The sequence below is a fragment of the Labeo rohita genome, chromosome 24 (assembly GCF_022985175.1).
Source record: "Labeo rohita strain BAU-BD-2019 chromosome 24, IGBB_LRoh.1.0, whole genome shotgun sequence".
NCBI lineage: Eukaryota > Metazoa > Chordata > Actinopteri > Cypriniformes > Cyprinidae > Labeo > Labeo rohita.
Window position 1 is genome coordinate 11,993,653 of NC_066892.1, and position 19,513 is coordinate 12,013,165.

Below are 19,513 nucleotides of genomic sequence, written 5' to 3' on the forward strand. Positions count from 1 at the left end.
AGCTAGACAAGCTAACTACAATGGTTCAGATTTGGTGAGCTAGCTTAGCACTAGTCAAAAAAACTGCAGGGACTATAGTAATATAGTATAGGTAATATTCGCAATTGCTGATACTGAACAACACCAGACTCACTCTTAAAAATAACACTTAGCATTGCACAAAAGGTTCTTTAAAGTGGAAAACATTCTTAAGATTAAAATGTTATTCACAGGGGAAAAAAATGGTACTGTAAAAAGTTTTCACCAGTTTTAACTTAAAAATTTAAGTTCAGCAGCTGCCTTAAAATTTTAAGTTAAATCAACTTAAAAGTACAAGTCATTCAACTCACTTTATTGTACTGAGTTACAATGACTTGTACTTTTAAAGAAGTCCACTTCCAGAGCAAAAATTGACAGATAATGTACTCACCCCTTGTCATCCAAGACGTTCATGTCTTTCTTCAGCCATAAAGAAATTATGCTTTTTGAGGGTAACATTTCAAGATTTTTCTCCATATAATGGACTGGTATGGTGCCTCAATTTTAAACGTCCAAAATGCAGTTTAAATGCGGCTTCAAACGATCCCAAATGCGGTTGTAAACGATCCCAGCCGAGGAAGAAGAGTCTTATTTAGCGAAACGATTGGTTATTTTCGTAAAAATAATACAATTTATATACTTTTTAATGTCAAATGCTCGTCTTGTCTTACTCTGCCTGGACTGTTTTTTTTTTCGGTCAATGACAGTAAGGGTATGTCGAAAAATTCCCATCTCATGTTTTCCCTCAACTTCAAAATCATCCTATATCGCTGTTTTACCTTTTTTGTTAAGGGTGTTTGATCTTCTTTGCATGTTCACTTTGCAAAGACTGGGTCAGTACTTCTGCAGTGATGTAGGATGATTTTAAAATGATTTTTGAAGTTGAGGGAGAAAGTACGATTGGAGTTTTTCGACATACCCTAACTGTCTTGAGCCAGAATACACAGAGTTCAGGGAGAACAAGGCAAGATGAGCGTTTGAGATTAAAAAGTATTTAAATTTTATTTTTTTAATGAAAATAACCGATCGGTTCGCTAGATAAGACCCTTCTTCCTCGACCGCATTTGGGATTGTTTGAAGCTGCATTCTTTAGAAGTTCAAAATCATGGCACCATACCAGTCCCATGATATGGAGAAAAATCCTGAAATGTTTAACTCAAAAAGCATCATTTCTTTATGGCTGAAGAAAAAAAGACATGAACATCTTGGATGACAAGGGGGTGAGTACATTATCTGTAAATTTTTGTTCTGGAAGTACACTTGTCCTTTAAGTTGATTTAACCTAAAATTTTGAGGCAGCTGCTGAGCTTAAGTTTTTAAGTTGAAACTGATGTTTTGTTTTGTTTTTTTTTTCCAGTATATAGACATTGCTTTGCGGTTTGACCAGAAATCTGTATCACAGGGGTTTTTTAAGATTCTGGTGGTTTGAACAAACAATTGAACAAAAAAATCGTTCTTCTATGGCATTACAGCAGAAGGGTTATTTAGAAGTAGATTATTCTGATTATTAAAGGAGTTCAATTCCAGAACAAAAAGTTTCAGATAATGTACTCACCCCATTGTCTTCCCTGATGTTCATGTCACTCTTTCTTCAGTCGTAAAGAAATTATGTGATTTGAGGAAAACATTTAAAAAATGATCTCCATATAGTGGATTTCTAAGGTGCCCGCGAGTCTAAACTTTCAAAATGCAGTTTCAGTGCAGCTTCAAAAGGCTCTAAACGATCCCAGAGAAAGAATAAGGGTCATTGTCTAAAATAAATAAATACATAAATTAATATATTTTTTAACCTCAAATGCTCATCTTGTCTAGCTCTGCCAGTCTCATTCAAGACAGAGTATGTTGAAAAACTCCCATCTTATTTTCTCCTCCAACTTCAAAATCGTCCTACATCGCTACAAAAGCACCGACACAGTATTTACAAAGTGAACGTGCAAAGAAGGTCAAATGCCTTTTACAAAAAGGTAAAACAGCGATATAGGGCGATTTTAAAGTTGGAGGAGAAAATGAGACAGAACTTTTTCGACAGGAAGTATTTTCAAGTTAATTCCTGAAATATTTTCTTTACGACTGTAGAAAGAAAGACATGAACATCTTGGATGACAACAAGGTGAGTACATTATCTGTACATTTTTGTTCTGGAAGTGAACTACTCTTTTAAAATGTTTCTGTTTACTGAAAAGTTCTATGAGGATCCAAAATAGTTCTTCTAGAAGAAACATTTTCCGGTTCTTCACGGTTCACTGAAGTGCTTTGAAACACGCAGTCTTATTCTATGTATTGATGTGATTTCAGCTGAAATAGGAAGACAGGGCAAGACATCCAGCAGCCACGCCCCCTTTTTTAAATAGCCAATAGCGTTTTGTTTATGTCACAGCTTGGGCCAAAGCCGTTAAGCTCGGTAAAGCCACATTTGACAACCACAATCTTATCCATATCGCATTATCTATATATGAAACAGCATTCTGTATAGAATTCAAATGTGTCCGATACGTTTTGTGGTCTGTGCCGACTTGCGCATATGATCCGCTTCAGGCTGTTGTCTCTCTGGACCGGAGTAGGGTGTGCGTGCGATGCGACGGTTTGCCGTACAGAAAATACAAATTCCGTGAACAAGTGACCGATTTCAGCCTCAGCTTCAGAGTGTATTTATAGTGCAGGGGGCGGGACACTTCGGATTCCAGACAGCATTTGATTGGACAAAGTTTGATGAGATGCTAAAGTGCAGGGTGACGTCATCAAAATCGTTGATCCATGTTGGCGGAAGAGAGTGTCTGTAAGTTTTGAATGCTAAAGATAACATTAAGACTAACATATTCACACTAAAAGCCAAAAAATGTAATTTGAATTTCATCAGAACTTTACAAGAACCATTTTTTGTAGAGTATCATATTAACAGTCTAAAGAACATTTTCCACTTTAAAGAACTTTTTTTGCATTTGATGGGTACCATGGATGTTAAAGATTCTTCAAATGTAACCATCAATCCCTTCAAAACCTTTATTTTTACGAGTGACATGTTGCATCAAATTCATTCTAAGCTCAGGGAGGAAATTTGTTTTGAGTTTGTGAGTGAAAGAGAGAAAAACAAAGAATTGATAAGAGAATGACAGGCAAAATGATGACCCTTGGGTGTCTACTGTAGCTTTTTGACCCTGTTAAATTCCTGTTGGTGGAAACAGGGGTGAGACCACCATGACCCCGAGGGACAGACCGAATTTACTGTTACTACTTCCTAACCACAGGGACTCCAAGCACCAAGAAATGGAGAAGTAAGAAATCCAATATAGATTGCATGGCTACACTCGGCTCCCCATCGTGCAGTTCAGAGCTGCAACCCGGGATCAAAACGTTTTTGTCTCTCCCACTAAATTGGTCTGGAGGGCTTGGAGAGCAGTCAGCTTCAACTAATGATGCCCTCCGATACATTCACATAAAATTCTTGGCCTTTTCACACACACATACTTCGCAGCCCATCGCAAACACACAAACAAAGCAAAATATCCCCTTTTATCACTGTCAGCCACCCCTGACCACTTCCAATCTGCCAGCAACAGGGAAGCAAAACAAACATAACTATGGGAGCTACAGTCCTGAAGGAGAAAAAGAAAGAGGGGAATAGAATAACTGGCCTCGTGTGGAGGCAGAGACTGGAGACAGGGACGGAGCTGGACTGAGCTAGAGGAGAGCTGTCACAGCAGCCATTACCATCACAGCTGAACTCCAGAGAAGCCATCTCAGCACCACGCAGGAAGCTAATTTCATTTGAGATGAAGTCTCTGATGAACTGCTGGGGATTATCCCCTATAAGTATCCACAGACCTCATTAACAATACCCCAAGACATCATGTTTGGTGCTTTATCAACATCTCCTGGGCCTCGCTAAATTAGTTATATAGGCAAGCAAATTTTGGGGCTAAGTTTTGGCCTACGGTGCAACGCCAATTTAGGGTATTTCACGTTTTTTTCTGATGCCTTACAGCTCCACTAGATGTCAGTAGAACCAATACAACATTTCTGGGCATGGGTATGGCCATGGCCATTTATCTAAATAGTTAGACCGCTTCTCACATTATTAGCTCTGCCCTATACATAAAATTTTGATCGAATGACTCGAAAAATGTCACGTGGTGTAACCCATCCAAAAAAGGTACAAAACTTTTTTTTTTTTTTTAGTTTTCCTTAGTTACAAGCCTTCCTTATTTTTTTTTAATTTTTGAATACACATAGGCAACAACATATTTTTTGTCCAAAAAAAAAATATATATATATATATATATCAGAGATATGATAAAAAATATAGGCTTTAAGTATATTTTTACATGACAAATTTCGGAGTTTATGTTCATGGATATCAATATCATGCATTTTGTTAATTTTAAAAGTCATAAGGCTTTGTGACAACAAACCGGCTTCTTGCATATTTAATCTGGCAGATGAGAGGTTTTCAAATATCAATATTTTAAAACAAAATTACATATCTTTTAAAATAAAGAAATAACCTCTGCCAACATTTCTACCTTTTAGGACTTTACTTTTTTTTACGTTGTAGACCTGCAATCTCATACACCATACACATCTTTTACTTCAAGACCAACAAAATTAATAATAATTTCAATTCAGAAATTGAAAAGATAAGTATTTAAGTATTTTCCGCATGAAAAGTCGCGATAAAAATAGCTTCTTATTATTGACCCATAGCCTCCTATGCTCAAGATGGTAAAATATTATTCCATAATACATGACCTCCTTCTGTGATGTTCTCCGGCTCCTGATAAAAGCCCAGCGAAATAGACGAAACGTCTTTTCCTGTCGTTGAAAACCTCTTGATTACTTCTTTTATACGAACGTCTAAATGTCATTTATTTCCTTGTGTCGTTTTCCAAAATTTACATAAAACTCAGACAAGGTCAGATAGCAGCTAAGTCCCTAATTTACTCTAATCAACTTTCATTTGCATGGCGATATTTGCGCGCGTTATTGACGCTAACTGAATAAATGGACTTCTTCAAACTCAAGGGGAGAGGTTTTGATAAGCTCATGGGAGAAGAAGAATAATTTGCATGTATTACTTTGATTAACTTAATAAAGGATTGTCATTCTTGAATTTAGACATTCATATTCTTTCCAAGAAGCAATCAATAAAGGGCAAGAGCACCTCTTTAGATCATCAGCGCACATGAACCCTCTTTACAGGCAAAAAGAAAAAAAAAAAGAAAATATAATAAATATATGCTAAATCCAGAAGCTCCTGTACACTTCTTCAGGCCGAAACGATAATAAGATCGGAGACGCAAAATTGTTCCAAACTCATATTTGTGACCTTTCACCCAAATGCATTATTAAAGAAGCCATTCCACGCTTCACGTTCCACAAATCGATAACAATGCAGAGCAGACCTCACCGTCTCCTTTAATCTACAAAAAAAATGACATTCAGACTTGAAATGATGCGCAAAAAAATAGAAAACTTGAAAAACTTCCAAATGAGGCCAGTCGGCCCCATGATCTCTAGGCTACTGCACCGTAATAAAAATGTGGTTGATGAGGCGGGGGTCTAACAAACCCAAATATGACCTTAAAGTATGCATTGTTTGTTCCAAATGACGTTTTAGTTACCACAAAACTAGATACAGGGCGCGAAATAACTGCCAGCGAACAAACGTCGCATTCACTTAAGGAAGTTACCATAGCAACAGTTCGCCGCTCTGCCGCTTTCAGGAAGGATCGTACAAAGACAAAACACAGTTGGCCTACTGTCATTATTCATAATAGATTTAAATATTGCAAATATAAAAACAAAAATATGTTCATTTATAACGTCTTTAAAATTTACTTCATAGATATAAATTTGCAATTCGACCTGCCTGAATGTCGCTGAATAAGGGTCTGTTCACACAGAACGCGATTTTCAATTCCACAGAACGCGTTTTCCATTGTTTTTCAGTGTAAACACGCACTAGACGGATGTGTTTGACGTTGCCTTCGCGTATCACGTATGATGAGGCGTTCTAAACACGCAGCGCTAAAACAAAAGCCCTGTGACGATAATTATAAAGATAACGATAAAGATATAGTTCTACCACAGCTCTAACGGTTAAGGCACAGTGAAACGTCATCGTTGGAATCACTTTCAGAATGATTTTTTTAAAACGGGGATAAGCCAATCAGAATCAATTCTGCTTTACTTGAGAATTTAAAAAAACGCGCCACGGCCTTGCGCTTTTCCACATTTCGCTGCCAGTGTCTCCGGTCTCTTACAAAAAAATACATACATACATACATAAAAAAACATGGTTTTATGTTAGTAAAAGTGTAGCAAAAATGTTTTTTGGCGTACTGATTACCATTTGTATAACCACAGTTGTATTACAAATACCATGGTTAATCTATAGTTAGTGGGTTTTGATTGTTTGTTTGCTTTTTATTGTTAGTAAAACCATAGTTAATTTTTGTGAGGGTTTTATTCTGTGTGAATGACCATAACCAAAGGTCCGTTTAAAAGCAAGTGTATGAAAACCCGTCATTCTTATTCGAGGCTATATCAAAGGTACGCTAAGCTAAAACTGGTTCATTTGCATAACACCATAACTTAAGACAGGTTTCTGTTTAATGTTCTGAAGGTTATAGAGAGCACCTGTGTGGTGAGGTCAAGTTGAAGTGAGATAATTAAAGTTTTTGATTCAGGACCGAAAGAGCAAATTGGCACTTAATTCATTTAGCCTAACTATTGACTTTTGCATCAGTGAAGCAGTAATACCCCAATCTACATGAATGTCAGATGTCGTCACTCTCAGCATCTTAATTATCTTTATCATTATCATGTTACCCAAGTAAACAATGCAATGCACGACACTTACGGTAGCTTACTCGAAAAAGAAAATTATGTCATTTTACTCACTTAAGTGTCAATACGGACTTGTATGGCTTTCGTTTTTCTCAGGAACACAAACTAATATATGAATCAAAATTTAGGCCTGCGGTGATTGTTAGTAAACTCAGCAACTCACAAAATACAATTGTGCTAATTAACTCCAACATTAAATTATTGTTGGCCCTGTCGTTGCGAACTTGGATGGCCATTTCAATACAATACATTATGCAAATAATGTTTGTGGCTGCTGACTCTTGATTCCGTATGGATGCCGGAAAGCATTTAGGGATCAAAATGGAGCAAAATCAAGTGAAGAATCTTTCTGAAAGCCTACCAGGAAACAATAATAATTTGGCATTCACGCAATAAAGCAATTGTGATCCTATTTACTTGTGTCTTTAGCGACAGGATAATCTTTGGTTAAAATGTTTGAGTTGTCTTTCCTCTTCCTTCTTCTCTCCCTCTTTTTAAATAAATTCAAATTATCGAGTCAGTTGAACAAAATTAGAGTCCTTTTGTTTTTATTAGTGCGTATTACTGTTGAAAATTACAGATGATCATTGCGTCCTAGATTGCTATTGTTGTTCCGATCATCGACTGTCATTCTAAACTTAAGCTAACAAAGTCATTAAATTGACTCCCTCGCGCTCTCATTATGCGTGGTGTTAATAACCACTAATTAACTTTGCTTACGCGCGCGTCTGAGAGCACGTCTTTTTGTTCGCCCTTTCAAGCAGAGCAGCATCCAATTAAGTCACAGCAACAGGAATGAAGACACACCACCTCTGGAGCACAACTGTCATCAGTGTGGCTCCGAAATTCAACAGTGAGCCGCTAAACCACACAGTAACCTCTACCACCAACTAATTAATAATCTGAACTTGCTTATGATGTTTTGAGATAGATAGATATATAGATAGATATATAGATAAATTCTGATAAAAATACAAAATGTTTTAAATTGATATGCAATTATCTGTGATTATCCATCATCAAAACGAAACATGGCGGAAACTTTCCACATGAATTCCAGCTGATGATTTAAAATAGCGTCAATCATGATGCGGTAGTCGTTTAGTTTTTTGCTCAACCGACCGGATTTATCCATGAACGCAGTTGTTAACACCAGGAGATGGCGCTGCTTGAAAACGTGGGAACGATGGAGTCTATATTAGGGATTTAGACACACAGCTGTTGAGCTGTTGGTATAACATCACCGAAACGATGTAAAGTGTCACCTACTGTTACTTACAGTTTGAGGAAAGCTTCTTGTTATCGGAACAGGGGGTGGTTTGCATAAGCGTAGCCAAAACCCAACGGATTACGGGCCATGTAAACCCTGCAAAACAGAAGACGATTGTAGAAATTATCAAGTTAGGCTGTTGTGAAAATATGACACACTGTGGTATCGGGTAATAGAGGAGCGTGAAACTGACTGGCACCCACTAACAGCTTGCCTGCCCGCACGTAGAGCGCTAAATAGACTCAGGACTGAATATGGGAAAATTGCGCATTTCTTTTTTTTTTTCAAATGCGTGCGTGTAATTAGTGCATTTAAACAAAGCGCGGATGTCCTGCTGGCGGTAATAGTCCCTGACATTTCTTTTCTTGGGTTAATAACAGAGCGCGTATAAATGAATCAAATTGTGCCCCCAAATTACATAGCGACTTTAAATACCCGTCTGCATTACGCGCCTGTTTGGGAACGGGGAAAAATGTCTTATATTGTTATTATTGTCATTACTCCGTTCTGTTGATCTGCTTGTAGTTGGTGCTGAAGTTTTGAAGGAAGAAAAAATAATTCGTCGTAAGACGAATGTACAGTGTTGTTTATGAAGAATGCTAGAGCCGCTAAGTCCAATTAGGGCCAAACATCCAAACTTTTTCACAAATGTTTTTAAGCTCAAGCATTCTTCACATACAGTATTTTCACCACCTTAATCTCAGCCTGTACCAGAGCAGAATCATATAACCTATGAAGAGGAGAGAGTAAATTGCAGCTTCGTTGCAAGTTTGGGATTGAATTGTGAAAATGATCCTTTTAACATTGATGGGTCTGAGCGGCGGATAGGGTCATGCCATCCGCGGCAGGTTAAATAGACTTTCATTTAAAATTACATTCTCAATCTGTCTCTCCAGTCTTCTGGAGTCTAGTTGCCTGCAGTACGCTCTCACCGGCCTATTATCACCACCCTCACTTTTTAAGTCAATCATCTATGGCTATCTGATCGCTTCACTCTGAGAGGACAGGCAATTAGGCTAGGTGTGTGTATACGCACACGAGGACCAGGTGAACGATTCACCCGGTCAGGCCTTGCCTCTGCTAAATGGGCTTGTGTCTCCTCTTTTGAAATGGCCATGGCACAGAGAGTGTAAAATAACATCAAATAGTATCACAACTAAACAGAATGACAGACAGAACAACCAAAATAAGACAAACGGCCTCTGTACTTTACAAAAAAAAAAAAAAAAAACGCTAAAAATAAATGCATGGCACGAACAGTAACAAACAATACAGATGATATAAAAAATAATAATGATACTAAAAAAAGTAAGATGGATTCTTCTCAACAAAACGAATACATTTATGTGTTTTGTGTAATTCGGACTATCCATTCTTGTTTGTATTCATTTAGGTTTTTAAAAAATATTTTAAGAATTTTAAAAAGACACGATATAATAATAATAATATATTTTAGTTGTGATTAAAAATAAAACATCCAGCATCTTGGTAAATAAAATATGTTTTCCCACTCGTTCAGATAAATCGCTTGATTTCACTTCAGAGATTTTATTTATCCGCAGCGTATTTAGTCTTTCTTCATTAATCTAATTTCAGTCTAAATGTGGAGGTGCTTATTCAGTAACTTCAGTAATCCATCACAACATTCGCTGAGTTCATACCGTTTAACTTTAATAGAAAAATATATAAAGATCCCCCTTGTTCCCTTGGGAGCCAATCAGATTTGCGTTACACGTCAATGCAACAGAATGGAGAGCGGAGCTACTGCGGATCAGTGCATATGGCATTAGCGGCCAGGGTGGGATAGGCAAGAGAGACGTTTCAGATACAGTGCGAGAGAGAGTAACAGTCACCCACCACTCGAGCGCAACCTCGGACGATACAAATATGACTAGTCAGTACGACGACGATAGCCGCGACCGAAGCGAATGTAAAAGCAAGTCGCCCACCGTGCTTTCCTCCTACTGCATAGACAGTATACTGGGCAGAAGAAGCCCGTGTAAAGTCAGACAACTGGGAGCGCAAAGTTTGCCAGCACCCGTCAGACCGGACCACGACCAGTCAGCCGAAGGTAAGCGCCTTAATGCTTTGGCGTTATTTCTTGTACGCCGTTTTACGTTTACAAACATGACATACGGTTAATTGATTTCGCGAGTATTTAACTTCACAACTGTGTAATGTGTACAGAAATAGTGTCCTGTTAGAAGCGACACCTCTGGGTGTGAAAAAAGTCCTGAAAGTTTTGAAAACCTTATGAAGTACAAAATAAATGTAATGAGGAGAGTTGAAATGCTTTATTTGTTAGAATAAATGTTTAAAATTTACGCCATTGGAGTTTCTTTAAAGTTCTTTAGAAAACCGTGCAAGATCCAAATGGGCTTCTTAGATCAGTATTTGATATCATAAATGTTCTCGTGTTTTTGATTATGGTATGTATCAAATTACCATCTTATAGCCATCAATATAGTACAGTACTGAAGAACCTGTAAAAATAACTTTACCTCAAAACTCAAAAAACCTTATACAGCAAAAATGGTTCTTGAAATGTTCTTGGCTGAACAGCCAAAAACATATTTTTAAGAGTGCGTATTATTTATAATGCTCCGTAAAGCTAAACAGGTGGATGTGCATATACTGTCTTAATTCAAGCGCTTGAGCATTTACAAATATTACATTGTTTTATTTTTTCCAGTCACCTCTAAAGAGAACTCGTTTGACTCGGACATGCACCTGCCGCCCAAACTGCGCCGGCTCTACGGCCCTGGGGGGAAGTACCTGGACTCCGGGAGGGGGTTTCACGAACACCTAGAGAAGGGTGAAAGGGAGAGACTGCTGGACCAAGCCTGTGAAAGTCTCAAAATCAGCCAAGCGCCACAAGTCAGCATCAGCCGTAGCAAGTCGTACAGGGAAAACGCGCCCTTCAGCCAGAGCGATGAAGGCCAGAGCCCCGAGCACACGGCCCAGGAGCTGGTGGAGCTCAGCACGCTGAAGTTTGAAGAGGATGTTGTCAAAGAGGAGGCGTGCGGAGACGCCAGTCTGTCTCCTAAGGATGAAGAGAGTCTGCACAACGATGGGGATGTAAAAGATGGAGAGGACAGTGTGTGTCTGTCGGCCGGCAGCGACTCGGAGGAAGGGATGCTTAAACGCAAGCAGAGAAGATACAGGACTACCTTCACCAGCTATCAGCTGGAGGAACTGGAGAGGGCCTTCCAGAAAACACACTACCCTGATGTGTTCACCAGGTACAAATCGCATATTATGGTTTGAAGATTTTGACAACAACGATGACAGAAAAATAATTCCTAAGTCATTTATGAAGAGAATGCATGCATTAGAAAATAATCATTTAATGCATAATGCATATAAATAAATATGAAATAAAGGTATATAAATTCAGATTTGTATATATTTTAAATCATTATATAAATCGAAAGAACATCACTAATCCATACTTTAATTTATTTCTCCAATACAAACCTAACAACATTCGAAGAAATAAACAGTTATTTGTATTTAAATTATAAATATTTTTAACATATTTATAAAAATACAAAATATATATTTTTTTAGAAAACTCAAATTATGTAAACTTTATTCAATTAAAAAAGGGTAGATTTATGAAGCAAAACCTATGTGGCTAACGCTTCTGTTGTGCATATATGTATTTTGTTTAGAAGCTAAATGTATTCTTTTTTTTGCTTTTCCAGAAAATAAAATTACACCGGTTTTATATGAAATCGAGATAATCGGCGTACAATTCAGTACAATAGATATCAGATAAATAATCGAGATGTGTGCACACTCCTATGCACGTCCTGTACAATTTATTCTTATACGACTGATATTTACATTATTCTCTATGGGTCAGTTAAACATTTGTGACTGTAAAAATAAATATATGTGGGCCTTAAAAGAGCTCAAGGCCAGGAGCAGCCTACTTTAAACTCATGTATAAATTATTAGTTTTAATTCAGAGGTTTATTTAAGCGTGACTGTTCTGAAGGGGTTTTAGGCACATTTTTTGGGGGGGTTCATGTCGTTTTGAACAACCTTTAGAGTAAGTAAGCCATAAAAATGCCGACAAACCTAAACAATATATACAATTAAAATGTCACGGTTTTAAATAAAATAGCATAATAAAATTAGGTCTGTGATTTGATGTATTATTTTGTCCTTATGCATATAGAATTAAATTTGAGTTAACTATTTTGTTTATTAAAACTGATGTACAACTGCCGTTCTTTATTTTATAATGGAAATCGCAGCTGACGGAATTTAAACATTATTAAGAATTGTTTTTGAACTTTATTTTGAAAATATTGCCCTACATTTATTCGTCATTCGTATAGTCACGTTGCATAAAAGAAAAATAATCAATATGCCACACAAACATAAGTCTATCAAATAAAAAACATCAAGTCTGCCTAATGACAAATTTACCCGAGGAGCGTTTTTCTTTAACCAAAATGTTCGTTGTTGATCACGAAATATCGATGTTTATATTGACGTGGCAGATAATTGTCATAAATTTAGCCAGGTATATTTTCAGTAAATGCTCAATTGTCATATAATAGTCTAGATGCCATTATTTCCATCATTATGTTGTTACAGTCAGTGCACTAAAGCCTCGCCCAACGAAACGACCCATTATGAAAAACGTACAAGTTATCCGTTCGATTCTCATCAGCCTTAAATTGCTTTGATAGGTTTCTGACAATTTAGGCAAAATCTGTTTTCTTACAGTGTTTGTGAAGGGGGAAAAAAAAAAAAAACCCTGCACACATTTTGATGATCTATATTTTCTATTCCAGAGAGGAGCTCGCCATGAGGCTGGATCTGACAGAAGCGCGGGTGCAAGTGAGTGCTTACTTTTCTTCGTTTTTAGCACAAAAATAAAACACAAAAATAGATCGAATTTAAATGCATAATAATATTAACGCGTACTGTACAAAACACAGCTGAGAACCTTGACTCCATTCAGATGTTAAAAGCATTTAAATTGCAGCGAATTGAGAGAAATTGCCTATAATATGACAAGTTGTCGACATTTTGAAGGTAAAGATTAACTAAATGATGCGAGCCTGTGAATTCTTGCAATTTGCTTACTTATAGACGTTAAGACAATATACCTAATGGTCTATATTTAATTTCATTTTAAAGTGACAATCGTAAACTTGGTTAAATGACCCTGTACGTCATGGCAAGGTCCTTCCTGTTATCGAAAGTTATTATACACAATAGAGCGAACATTTTAGCGGCAATTACACAGACGCCCCTGATTCATAAAAGCGCACTTAGCGAGAGAGCAAACACTGCTATTCCAGGGAGAAAATGGTGTTTGAATTCTCATCGCCGGCGCGGGGGAGAGGGAGGGGTAGGGGGGGATAATGCTATTTGATTTCCCATTTTGTGATTGCAATAGACCGGCATTGATCCGATGCTTTGCACTTGGAACGAGTGAGAGACTATTAAGGGTGTTTGCCACCCCTCCTTTCTCTATTCAAAGCGTGGCTCGCATGTTCAAGCCCAACTCTCATAACCAAAGAGACAGTGCAAACATGAGGAAGCTACCAGGGTTATTGGCCGTGTAAAACAACAGATGTCAATTTGGAGATGTGGGAGAACAAATCACTTAACAGGCTCGATCAGGAGGTGATAAAGCTAATAAATGCCCCAGGGGCCACGTCATGCAAAACGGCGCGGGGGGGGGGGCAGGTCCCTGTAGGTTTGTCTGTTGACACTTTCCTTCATTACCAAGCCCCTGTCTGCAGGTCGTGTTCTTGTCGCACAACCTGGTGGGGTTTAGCGGGACAGGAGGGGGATCGTGGGAAAGCTAAACAGCCTTTTCAAGCAACTTACATTTGGAGGAATTTAATTTAAAGTGCATTAATTGTTATTGGATGCCGTTCAGCTGTTATTCCGACATCTTTTGTTAACACGGCTCTTAATTACCATGCTCCACCCCGTTTTTTGCTCTGCCCGAACCAGATTTTAATTAGCAAAGTTAGGGTAACAGACCGTAAGTTTGGGGCCATGTAATTACCCTTGACTTCCAGCCTATTTGTCACCTCATTAAAGCGAACCAAATATTGCACATGAACAAGAGCGACAAGCTCATGCTTAAACGACCATGGCAGGCTGTCAGGTGGAATATTAATGGCTCTGGATTAGAACCGTGAAGGGACAACTTCTCAAGCCCGGCTATTTAAGCGTGATCTTCGCTCCAAACAGTTTGGACTTTAATGAGGCTTCTGTCCTAACTTTTAGGTTTGGTTTCAAAACCGAAGGGCGAAGTGGAGGAAACGTGAAAAGGCAGGTGTCCAGGCTCACCCCACGGGCTTGCCCTTTCCCGGGCCGCTGGCAGCCGCTCACCCCCTGAGCCACTACCTGGAAGGAGGACCCTTCCCACCTCACCCTCACCCAGCTTTGGAATCGGCGTGGACCGCCGCAGCGGCAGCTGCTGCTGCATTTCCAGGCCTGGCACCGCCCCCAAACAGCTCCGCTCTCCCTCCTGCCACACCCCTCGGCCTGGGAACCTTCCTGGGCACGGCGATGTTCAGGCATCCGGCTTTCATTGGACCTACTTTTGGCAGGTAAAGATTATGATCAGAAGGTTCCAAAAGAGGGCTTTTGCAGTGATGCAATAAAAGAACCATTTTTCTTACAAGGTTCTTGATTGGCATTGACGGTTCCACGAAGAACCTTAAACATCAATGCAACCTTTCAAATACAGAAAAAGGTTCTTTAAAGTGTTCTTCAAAATGGTTCACTAAAAGATTCTTTGGAGAACCAAAAATGGTTCTTCTATGGCATCACTGCAAAAACACCCTTTTGGAATCTGATTTTAGTGTGTAGAGTGTAGTGTGAAGAACATTTCAACATTTTTCCAGTCTACAGATTCTGTGCAATGGCAAAGTTCTATTGATTCTAAAGGTTCTTCATGGAACTATAGATGCCAACTGCTGCTAAACCTAAAAATTAGCTGTATAATCATTGGTGTGGGCATGTTTCTCCATGAGTGCAGTACTTGTATCACAGCAACACTCTTTTATGTTTAGACTCTTCTCAAGTATGGGTCCTCTGACCAGTGCTTCCACGGCCGCCGCTCTCTTGCGCCAAGCCGCACCACCAGTGGAAAGTCCTGTGCAGCCGCCGACCACCCTGCCAGAGCCTTCTTCTTCCTCATCCTCTACGGCGGCCGACCGCAGGGCATCCAGCATCGCAGCACTGCGTCTCAAAGCAAAGGAACATTCGGCCCAGTTGACCCAACTGAACATCCTGCCGTCCGGCACTGCGGGGAAGGAAGTGTGCTGATCCTTCTCCTTAAAAACAAAACGAAATATAAAAGAAACCATCTCAACAAAAAGCACGACCAAATCCATATAGCACTAGCAAACCGGAGACCCATTCGACGCTGGAGTCATCACCAAGTCACTGCGCCTCCCACTGGACATCACCACTAACATGCACCAAACGTGTGTCAAAACCCTGAACATAAAGATTGTGAGTGTAATGTAGACACCTCAGAGGGTAAGGCTGTGCTTGGGTGAGGAGCAAATCTGGTAAAAGACATTTACACACCCACACAGAGAGAAATCATTGGAACCACACTGCAATACACACAGAACTCCACATTTCTTCCTAGTCTTCTCTCAGTGCTGAAGCAGAGATGGGTCAATATGCCAAAGGGAACTGCCACAACCTGCTACCCATCCTGAAACACATCCACGGCCTCGGTATTGGCAAAACAAATCAAATTTCTGAAAATGAATACTCAGCTTTACTTTCTGTTCGTTTCCAACTTATGTTAAATATGATATTTAGGATAAAAAAAAAAATAATGAAGAAATGCTTTGTTTGTTTTAAGGATGAACAATGTGAAAATCTAAACTTTAGCCTGTTTACTGATCTGTTAAGGGTATCCTGTATATATAGCTCTGTTTAAAAAAGGAATGAAATGAGGGCAAAACGACAAGAAAAAAATAGTTTATTTCAAAAGATGTTTTGAGAATATGCTCTCGGTGTAGTACTGTAGGAATGGTTTCACGTAGATTCATCCTTTGTTCGTTTGATTCAAATTTTAGATTTTTAGATTATTTATGTCTGCCCGGTAAAGAGCTTGAAATCCAGACCGGGAAGTTTTGCTATTCAGTGAGAATTTTCCCTGTCGCAAGCAGGGACCAAGTCGGAATAAAAGAAACTGGTGAAACATAGACCCTTCTGTATTATTTACAAATGATTTGAAATGATATCAATCATTTTTCTTTTTTAAAATATATATTTTAATTCTGAAAGCAAACAAACGCAGTATTAAAATGGAGCAAATAAAACTGAATTAACTACATCTTTACATATTTAAAATAATATACAAATTTTCATGGTAAAATTAAAGGTGTCGATCACAAAAAATATTTTTTTTTTATCGGAAATTCTTTTACGATCTAAAGATCATACACAGTACGCTTTTACAGTGCCGATTTAAAGCCACAAGAGTTTATTTCTAGAAGTAAATGGGCAATTATTCAGTGGGGAGTCTGGACTCACTAATAAGAGAAAACAATTTAAGTGGTCACTTAAAACATGAATCAATTACCACAGCAGTTCAGTGTGGCCTAATGCTGTGGCTAACTGCAATCATAAACATTTATGTACGTTTTGTTTGTTTCAGTTTTCTGTAAACGCTTGAGAATAATTTACGTCGATTTATTTGTATTTACTCGGATGATGATATTCATGACGGCTCTATTCTCAAGCCTTGACAAAAAGCGGCTTGTAATTATTCCGCCACCTCATCCGCTGTGGGCCTTCCAACTTGTAGGGGCGCTAAATTGGACGCAACATCTGTAAATGCCCAACTCCGTTAAGTCCCTTTCTCATTAATGAAGTAACAAGCAGTTTATCAAAAAGTCTTTCTTTCGAATTCCTTATTTAATTCCCCAAATCCCTCTCCGTTGGATCTCAGTAATGGCGATGCCATTACTGCAATCAATGCGCTCCATTCAAACGAAGTCATTTTCGCCCATTTGACCCGTCCATGGTGTCGAACCAAATCGCGTGAAATTACCCCAAGGATTAATTTTCTCCTTTATCGCGCTCGCCGCTGAAAAGATTTCTCTTTTCCTTGTTTTACCCGCGCTAATCCGTTTCATTATGACGCCACAAACAAGCAGGATCAGTGAAGATGGAAACGAACGAAATGAAGACGGGTTGGGAGGCGTGGGGGATCAGTGCTCCTATAACGCCCTACAAATATCGAGCGTTAAGGACCCCCCTCTCGCAGCAAGTCCATATTAAACATGTTGGCATGCGAGAATATGTTCAAAGGAGCATTAAGCAAAGGAAACCAATTTTCTCTCCAGTGCCATACCTCCAAGCGAGGTGCACAGACTTTTTCAGTGGAAGGGACCACTGGAGCGTGCAGCCCACTTCTGTTGGGATTTTTATGAGATTTTGCAGAATGCCTTAATCTTATTGTGAACATTATTAATGAATCGCAAACCAATTTGCTCGTAATATCTGGGGAATGCTCGCCACAATTGTAGAGGCACTGACCTGAAGTGCTTAGGGCGACTTTCTCTTTAACTCTTTTCTTACAATGCATGAATGAATGAAGAAACAGCCTTTGTGGAGACTAAATTTGCCTCTCTATTTGTGGAGAGTGTGCAGATGATTCATTGCCAATGTTCTGACCACAAAGTACACTCAAGAGTGCCAAAACACCTGTTTGGGAACGACCAATAAAAAGCAAAGGCACCAAGTCATTCAGGCAAAACGAGCGCGTATTTCATTTTCAAAAAGAAATTAAAAAGCAAATTTATTCTATTAGACAAAAATGGCTTTAAGCCTTAATAAATATTTATATATACACAGAGAGAGAGCTGTCAAACGATTAATCGCATCCAAAAAAAAGTTTGTTTACATAATGTGTACTGTATATATTTACATACATACATGTATATTTTTAAGACGTTATATTTATATATTATATAAATTATATACAAATACATATACATATTTTAAAATATATATGTGTGTACTACTACACAAATATACACAGTGCACACACATTATGCAAACAAACTTTTATTTTGGGTGAGATTAATCGCGATTAATCGTTTGACAGCCACAAAACCAGTCTTAAGTAGCACAGGTATATTCGTAACAAAAACCAAAAATACATTGTATGGGTCAAAATTATTTTTCTTTTATGCCAAAAATCATTAGGATATTAAGTCCTGTTTCATGATAGTGTCCTACCCTAAATATCAAATCTTAATTTTTGATTAGTAATATGCATTGCTAAGAACTTCATTTGGACAACTTCAAAGATTTTCTCAATATTTTGATTTTTTTGCACCCTCAGATTTCTGTTTTCAACTAGTTGTAAAAAATTGACCCTTATGACAGGTTTTGTGGTCCAGGGTCTCAAAATAAAAAAATCTGTAAATACAGTTTACTTGTATTGACAAACCTTTGTCTTGTAGGAGTTCATTTGAATTTTAAAAAAAAATAGAATTGTGCATAATATTAATATCCCTTATGACCATAGCAGGGAAACAGAGGAGAGTTTAAATATTTTGTCTCACAAAGTCAAAATGTGCATATTTACTAAAACTGCTAATGGGAGGGCAAAATGACATCTTTATAGATAAATGATGAAAAAAAAATGTTAATGGTAACAAAAAAAAGTCACTGTTTACAGATTGACAACGAACACTAAAACAACATTAAATATCAAAATACGTGCACACTGAACGCGTGGTAAAATTTCACATGCATTCCCTTGATTTTAGCTCACTGGGCTGTGCTTCAACAACCAGCGAATAATCACGCTTTTCCATCCCGCCACAGCTCGAGACACCGGGGGTAGGCGAAAGCACTAAAGGCGCTTTGATGAGCCTTTCGTCTCCTATTGGAGCAGTAGAGTAAGAAATCACGGTGAAAAGGGCTGAATGGCGGGCCACTGGAACCCTGTCCCCTTTTGGTGTGCCTTAATTCCTTCGTCTCTTTTACCCTCATCCAATTAGTCCAGTGTATTAAGCGGTTTATCATCTCATAGCCTGCTATTCAGAGAAACAAGAGGAGCACTTTGCAATAGGGCCGGCTTTCCTTTTGACACCCACGGGTACTTACATATTCCGCGATGCCATGAATAATAGAGAAAGAATAGGCCACTAATTCCCTCATCAAAGAGAACCTTGTCCACCGCTTTGCTCAACACCACCATTCTGGTCAAAAAGACAGGCAATAAAGCTTAGCATAACAAAAACGAATCATTCTTATTAGCTTAGTGGGGGAAATTAATGCAAAGCCTCGTCTGCATTGAGTGGCCCAGTTTGAAAACAGCCTCCGCGGGCACGACAAAAGCGCGTTCGCGCT

At 38.5% G+C, this 19,513-nt stretch overlaps 1 protein-coding gene across 1 annotated transcript; it reads left to right on the forward strand.

Moving 5' to 3' along the window:
* The first annotated feature begins 9,864 nt into the window (after nucleotides 1-9,864).
* On the forward strand, nucleotides 9,865-16,342 carry arxa (aristaless related homeobox a). Its single transcript, XM_051097699.1, has 5 exons — nucleotides 9,865-10,205; nucleotides 10,827-11,376; nucleotides 12,946-12,991; nucleotides 14,402-14,727; nucleotides 15,193-16,342. Exons 1-5 carry the CDS (start codon nucleotides 10,022-10,024, stop codon nucleotides 15,446-15,448), a joined length of 1,362 nt encoding a protein of 453 aa, XP_050953656.1. The 5' UTR covers nucleotides 9,865-10,021; the 3' UTR covers nucleotides 15,449-16,342.
* The last annotated feature ends 3,171 nt before the right edge of the window (nucleotides 16,343-19,513 follow it).

Bases quoted from the DNA above. Each gene is read 5' to 3' on its own strand.
- arxa (XM_051097699.1), top strand. From the start codon at position 10,022: ATGACTAGTCAGTACGACGACGATAGCCGCGACCGAAGCGAATGTAAA. The intron at 10,206-10,826 runs GTAAGCGCCTTA...TATTTTTTCCAG, and splicing joins CCACGACCAGTCAGCCGAAG to TCACCTCTAAAGAGAACTCG. The intron at 14,728-15,192 runs GTAAAGATTATG...TTTTATGTTTAG, and splicing joins ATTGGACCTACTTTTGGCAG to ACTCTTCTCAAGTATGGGTC.